We start from the raw sequence: 7,030 nt of genomic DNA on the forward strand, positions 1-7,030 counted from the left end.
GACGCCTCCGGACACCGCCTTACGCTGGCAGCGCAGTCCCCGGCGCTGGGGGCGGGCGGGCGCGCGGGGTGGGCGCAGCGGCGTTGTGAATCGCGGCCTGCGCGGCCGTGAGTGTGCGCTTTTCCCGGTCCTGATAGCGTCTCCCCGCCGGCATGAGCTACGACCGCGCCATCACCGTCTTCTCGCCCGACGGCCACCTCTTCCAAGTGGAGTACGCGCAGGAGGCCGTGAAGAAGGGCTCGACCGCGGTGAGCGGGGAGGCCGGGCGCCGGGGCAGGCGGAGGCCCGGGCGGCTGGGTGGGGCCCGGGCGCGTCTTGCCGACCAGCTTCCCTGGGGTCCGCGCTGACGGGCGCGCGGTTGTGCGGGGTTTGGGGCGGCACGATGGTGTGGGGCGCACTCGGAAGCCGCGACGTGGGCGTCGCTGCGGGAAAGGGGCGCTGCGAGCCGCGGGCGGGAGACGTGAGGACAGGCGGGGCGGCTCTCTGGGCGCCGGCTTCCGCGTCCGGGCGAGCGGGGCGGCTAGTGGCTCGGCAGGCGCTCTGCAGGCCGCTGGCTTCGGTGCCCCGCGTCCGTGTTCGGAGCCGTGCGCGCGCCTGGCGCCGACGCCATCTTGGCGGGGGCCCTCGCGTGGACCTGGGGGGCTGGGGGCCGGGCGGGGCCGGGGCGCGCGACTCCGAGAGGCAGGGCCCGCCCGTTGCCCGCTCAGGAACGCTCCTTAAGGGAGTAAGTGACTCCGCGAACTGTGTCTGGACAGCTCCCAGGTAGCCAACTACCCCCCAACCCCCGCGGAAAGCAGTTGCCCTCAAAGTCCGGGTCGGCCTCGAGAACAAAGAGCGGCCGGTGTCGGCATCAACCCTGCGGTTCCCGGGCCGCCGGCGCGGCGGGCAGGCTCCGTCTTGGGTCCAACTGCTGAGTCCTCCGTCCCTTTGGTCACTGCGCCAGACCCCTGTCCCGTCGCACCCGAGCGCGCCTCTCATTTAGACCAATGCTTCAGATATAATAAATACATGCTGTCCTCAAGACACATGTCAGTTTGCTGATCGGTCAGAATGGATGATGGTTTATTTTTTATCTGGTGTTTCAGAGGTTTGAGTGGGCAGAGAGAGAACACACACGATTCTGTAAACTGGGAAGTGTTTTTCGTTTCTTGAGTCTTTTTTGAAATTAAGGCCCCAAATCCATCTTGTGACCTGCCTCAGCTTAAAGACTGTTGGGGTCAGCTGACACCCCCATCCCCATACTATTGTGGGTCAGCCAGGGTGGCTACCTTTGCTTAACCTGTCTCTGGGCCTGGCCTTCTTTCCCTTGGGAACTTTGAAGACCGTGGAAGACAATTCACGAGAAAGCTCCTTGAAATCTGAAGCACTGCCAATCAGTGCTTCTCTGCACCCCACGTGGAGACTTACAGAGGTGGAGGCTGGGACGATGCTAAACATCGCACAGTGCGCAGGGACAGCCCCTCACATTGACGAATTAGCTGGTCCAGGTGCCTGTAGGGCAGAGGCTGAGAGATCCGCGCTCTAAACTAAGAGAAGAGGTTGCTTTTCCAAGTGATTGTCTCATTTGGGTCTGCTGCTGCTTCGATTGAGGGGTTTAACTGGCAGTCAGTGACTTTTTTCCCCCCCATGTTTTTAATACATTTTTCTCCGCGCTACAGTGTCAGCCGTAAACAGAGAGCCATGGGCCTCCCTGTAATACTTGATACGTTGTCTGCCTGACGCCGTATCAGGCACTTCCCCGCCGCTGTCCACATTGTTTTCAGAAGTGCAGGAGGGGGGAGTTCCCTGGCGGTCCAGTGGCCTGGATTCAGTCCCTCATTGGGGAACTAGGATCCCATGAGCCTCGTGGCCAAAAAGAAAAAAAGTGCACGAGAGAGGGGAATGTTTTGGTATAGTTTTACAACCACATCAACACTGCTTTCAGGACACCGGACTTCATTGTTAGGGACTCACACTCAAGCCTTCCAGAGACTCTTTGATTCACTGGGTTGAAATGACAGGTGTACACATACACTCTGATAATAGTCATTCCTTAGTTGTGCTGTAACTGGAACTACGTATCAGTATTTTAAGGCACGAGACTAGGCACCTAGATTGTGATACCTGGACTAGCTCTGCCAAAAGTGGATCGAGACCCACGGTTTGCAGGGTGTGTGCGCCACCCCCAGGGTGTTCACAGGACCACGTTGGCATGCGCTGTTAGTGCTCTGTGCCTGCTGGCAGAACCTCGTGTCAGCTCCTTAAGTGCAGCGTTGCCCTTTCTTGAAGGTTGGTGTCCGAGGAAAAGACATTGTTGTTCTTGGTGTGGAGAAGAAGTCAGTGGCCAAACTGCAGGATGAAAGAACAGTGCGGAAGATCTGTGCTCTGGACGACAATGTCTGCATGGCATTCGCGGGTAAGTCTGGGGCCCGTGCTGTATTTTTCAGTCTCCTTGAACAGCGCTCTGGAGGTTAACCTGGTGGAAGGGCTGTTGAGGGACGTGAAAATTGGGTAACCTGAAATCATTCAAAAGAAAGGGCTGGCCTTCAAGAAGAGGGCTGGCCACAGTTGCAGGGGGAGGTCCTCCCCAGGAGGCTGAAGCATAGGGGCCAAATGATTAAACACCCCGGGATGAGGTGCTGTGCTGTCGCCTCTATTGCTGCTGGCAGGAGAAAGGTCAGCTGTCACAGCTAACTGTGCGCCCGTGAAGTGGGGAGAGCTGGACAGCACCCTGCTCTCGGGATGTGCCGTGTGTTCTTGCACTTCTGGGTTTTCATTTGTTTCCTTCCTCAGCGGGGAGGTCAGTTTACCTAAACTAGAGATTGACTTGCTTTGTCAAAAAACTAGCGTGTTTACAGCCTGTGTAAATACACACAGCTCCTCGTACACACAGCTTTCTCAGAGAAGCTCACAGAGGCTGCTGGTTCCGCTGTTGGTTACTCAGAATGATCTCGGTGCTGGGTACCAGAGGACCGGCCAAGGGTAACTGCTGTCCACTCATGTGATCTGCGCTGGCCTCGACGATTGGCCGGACGAGCGGTGGCTCAGGGGGAGCTCTCTTTGTGTTCGTTGCAGGCCTCACTGCTGACGCAAGGATAGTCATCAACAGGGCGCGGGTGGAATGCCAGAGCCACCGGCTGACCGTGGAGGACCCGGTCACCGTGGAGTACATCACACGGTACATCGCCAGTCTGAAGCAGGTGGGTGTGTCTGCCTGCCGTGGCTCGGCTAGTTACGAGCGGTCACTGCTTTGTCGTGGAGTGTCCTGCCGCATTACTTCACGTGGCCGCACACGTCACTGTGGGGAGATTAGACCGTGCTTGTTCCACGCAAGGGTCCTAGCCTGGATTTCTCTATATCTGTAATTTTACCATCATTTATCCTTTTAAGTGGCATTTGTTGTGTTCTTATTTAGTAGCATGGGGCAGTCCAGATTCATATTTCCAGAGGGAAGTGATGTAGTTCTTGTCTTGTCATTTTGAATGACCAGTCACCAAGCAGTTGGGAGGGGGCTGAAAGCCACACCCACTCTGGTGAAATCTTAGTCACCTGTGAAGCAAAATGTGTAGCCAGATTGTGTCTGCTGTCAAAATAATTCCAAGCAGCCCCAGCTGTGCTTCATGATGCAGTTCTGGTCTTTCTGAGAATGAAAATGCAGCAACAGAAGGAGGAATGCTGAAAACCACGGGCTCCTTTCATTTCTCACCTGAATTGCAAATAACCTGAACGTGGGCTTAACTTATTTTCATCCCTTCGTTAAAAGCTGTGTTTTTAGAACACCATGTGTATTTTACTTACGGCAGGTTCTGGGGGGCCTTCGTGCCAAGGCAGCAGTGTCACTGTGTCTCTTTTTCCACTAGCGCTACACACAGAGCAACGGGCGCAGGCCGTTTGGCATCTCTGCCCTTATTGTGGGTTTTGACTTTGATGGTACCCCCCGACTCTATCAGACTGATCCCTCGGGCACGTACCATGCCTGGAAGGTGAGTCCCTGACAAAACAGAGGGGCTTTGTTTTGGGCCATCTTGCCAGTAGAAGCAGCTTTGGAGGCCATTGGGACCTTGAGCTGGCCTAATCGTATGCATAGGTGTGTACGCATACATAAGTGTTCACGACACACTTGTGACACGGGAGCTGAGAAGCCGTTAAGCGTTGCTTTTTGGGAGGAAAGGACAGCGGGGTGTAAGGATACGTGGTGTAGTCAAGTTGCCCACGTGTCTTTCAGTAGAATCCCTTTCTCGGTAGGAATCAGCACCAACTCCAAATAGCCCTTTGCAAAAAGAAGCCATGGGGCAGGGCCTGGAGTACAGGCCCACCTCCCACCAGGCTGCCCCTCACCGTAGCACATGGGAGCAGGGTGGCACTGGCGGGACCACAGGGCTGGTGGTGGGGGTCGTTTTCTTGGGCTGGCTCTGGATTGTCGCACTCTGTGCCGTGTAACACCCGTCCCTGTTTCAGGCCAACGCTATAGGCAGGGGTGCCAAGTCAGTGCGTGAATTTCTAGAGAAGAATTATACTGACGAAGCCATTGAAACAGACGACCTGACTATTAAGCTGGTTATCAAGGCCCTCCTGGAAGTAAGTCTGTGTTTGAAATCTGGGCGATATGTTGAAGATGCGCACGCCGTGGTGCTGGTACTTGGGCTGGGCAGAACGGACAGCGCAGAACGGAGCAGCTGACGTGTGCGCAACAAGGAGGTGGTGAGGGTGCCAGCCATAGCACCAGGCACTGCTCTGGGGCTGTATCAGCTCCTTATACGTCTGGGCAGTCCAGGCACCGAGAGGCTAGGTGGCTTGCCCAAGCGCTCAGCCTTTCTGAGGCTCAAGCTACTGCTATAGAGTCAGGGACTTAAGAAGTGCTGGGAATAATGGGTGGAAGCCGTCCTTAGAGGTGCTAGGGGGTGAAGCCAGAGGCAGAGGGGGTCCAGACGTCCGGGCTTAGTGGTGGGAAAGGCTGTGAACAGATGGGAGGGCTGTAAGCACACCTGCTGTGCAGGAGGAGGGACCAGCAACCCCGCCCAAATCCAGCTGCCTCAAGACAGGAGGGTATCGCGAAGGACTGGCCACATCAGTGTGCAGCTAGGACACACGCTTTGGGTATTGGGACCCCGGTGTCCCACCCTCTCCCCTTGTGTGGCAGTGCTGGGTTCAGGCTCACAGGGCACATAAGGGCGCTGTTTGGTCTTGAGGTGGGTGAGGCATCTAACGCTCTTCTCTCCCCTCCAAGGTGGTTCAGTCAGGCGGCAAAAACATAGAACTTGCTGTCATGAGACGAGATCAACCCCTCAAGGTAATCACCAAGTTGGTTTGCTGTCCTTACCTACGGAGTGTTCCCAGTGGTCAGGGCAGGGGTAGTGCACATTCAGGGCCATTCTGCTGTGGCTTTAGCCCCGAGAAAGGTTCTTTCCAAGGATCCCCACAAATGAGTCGAAAAGAAAGCATTTGCGTGGTGAAAACCTCCGCTGTGCACGTTTGCTTCTGCTTTATAATTATTACCTACACATCAGTTCCAGCTTGTTCCCTGGGTCAGGCACATGTGGCCTTGCTTTCCTGTAGAAGCAGCTGGAAGGGGCATCTGGGGCCTATGTTGGGGGTCCTTGTGTGGCTAACCGTACACTGTTCCTTTGATAGATTTTAAATCCTGAAGAAATTGAGAAATATGTTGCTGAGATTGAGAAAGAAAAAGAAGAAAATGAGAAGAAGAAACAAAAGAAAGCATCATGATGAATGAAATTTTGCCTGTAGCGATTTTTAAATTCAAATCATGGCTGATTTTCCAAATGACATGTAGGCATTTCTGTCCCATTTACCCATACTGTCCAAGTGTCCTACAATAAACATCCTTGTTTTTTAACCTTTCTTTTAGGGGTTAATGTATCCTTTAGGTGTACTGATAGCTCTTTAGAAAGCTTGCTCGCCTTGGGTCTCTGGAGCAATTCCTCCCAGCTCCTCGCCAGGCTCTAAGACAAGGCAACGGCCGAGTGGGGCTCCTCCCTTGGGGTTTGTGGGGAGGCTTTACGGGGTCCACACTGCTGTAGACAGGTGCTGCGGTTGCAGAAACTCAGGGTTTCTCCCATTCAGGAGTTCTAAACAGAATGACTGTTTCTTTTTACACCTTTGTTCGAGTCCTTAACGAACATGACGTCAGGACGCGAGGACACACGGTGCTCAGTTTACATCTTGAGCTCATCTTGCAGAGCAGTAGCTGTGGAACTTGTCTTAAATTTCTGGTTCTAGCAGATCAAGTCAACACTCCTCCTGTTTTCTACCTAAGACTTCCGGTGCTGGCTATTCCCTACCCTCCCTCCCTGTTTTAGCCAGAAAGATTACCCTTCTTTTAGCGTGCAGTCCACAGCAGGGTTAGTCATGGTCCTAAGCTCTGCGTTTACAGAAGAACCTAACCACCCTTCTCCTGCACAATGCTGCTGCTTCTCCAGAGGCCCTGCCGCCAGCCCTGGTGATGGCGTTGCCTTTTGGCTTCCTTTGCCCCAGGAGAACTCACAGAAGGCTTCTTAGAAGAGTCCTTGGGCTGGTTGTTTCTTCTGACCACAGTGGTTGGTAGGACTCCAATGCCAGGGCTCTGCCCTGTCTACAGCTTCTCTTGTACTGGGTTCTCATTCAATGGCATATATACATCAAGCTTCTCAAGAGGACTAAAGCGTATCCCTGGCGGTCCAGTGGTTAGGACTTGGTGCTTTCACTGCTGAGGGCCCAGGTTCAATCCCTGGTAGGGAAGCTAAGATCCAATAAGCCACGCGGCGCGGCCAAAATAAATAGGGATAAGGAGGCCCAGATATATTTTAAACTTAGCCTAAAGTGTCTAATCGTCACAATGACTGTCAGTTTAAGTTTTAATAGCAAGGTTAGTCATAGGTGGTAAACTGTGACTTAACTATATTTAGAATCTCTAGCAGAGAAATACCTGTTTAGCCTGAGTGCTGAGTCACCTGCCAATGCAGGGGACGCGGGTTCGTGCCCCGGTCCGGGAGGATCCCACATGCCGCGGAGCGGCTGGGCCCGTGAGCCATGGCCACTGAGCCTGCGCGTCCGG

General features: G+C 54.4%; 1 protein-coding gene across 1 annotated transcript; it reads left to right on the forward strand.

Annotated features, from left to right (window-relative positions):
- The first annotated feature begins 19 nt into the window (after nt 1–19).
- PSMA7 (proteasome 20S subunit alpha 7) lies at nt 20–5,838 on the forward strand. Its single transcript, XM_024750216.1, has 7 exons — nt 20–248; nt 2,269–2,395; nt 3,055–3,179; nt 3,840–3,962; nt 4,438–4,557; nt 5,207–5,269; nt 5,611–5,838. The coding sequence occupies exons 1-7, from the start codon at nt 153–155 to the stop codon at nt 5,701–5,703; spliced, it is 747 nt and encodes a 248-aa protein (XP_024605984.1). The 5' UTR covers nt 20–152; the 3' UTR covers nt 5,704–5,838.
- Nucleotides 5,839–7,030: the final 1,192 nt, after the last annotated feature.

This window comes from Neophocaena asiaeorientalis, unplaced genomic scaffold, assembly GCF_003031525.2.
Source record: "Neophocaena asiaeorientalis asiaeorientalis breed wild unplaced genomic scaffold, Neophocaena_asiaeorientalis_V1.1 scaffold606, whole genome shotgun sequence".
NCBI classification, from domain to species: Eukaryota; Metazoa; Chordata; class Mammalia; order Artiodactyla; family Phocoenidae; genus Neophocaena; species Neophocaena asiaeorientalis.

Excerpts from the sequence above, each read along its gene's own strand:
- PSMA7 (XM_024750216.1), top strand. The coding sequence starts at position 153 with ATGAGCTACGACCGCGCCATCACCGTCTTCTCGCCCGACGGCCACCTC. Across the intron at positions 249-2,268 it reads TGAAGAAGGGCTCGACCGCG|GTTGGTGTCCGAGGAAAAGA; the intron begins GTGAGCGGGGAG and ends CCTTTCTTGAAG. Across the intron at positions 4,558-5,206 it reads TTATCAAGGCCCTCCTGGAA|GTGGTTCAGTCAGGCGGCAA; the intron begins GTAAGTCTGTGT and ends CTCCCCTCCAAG.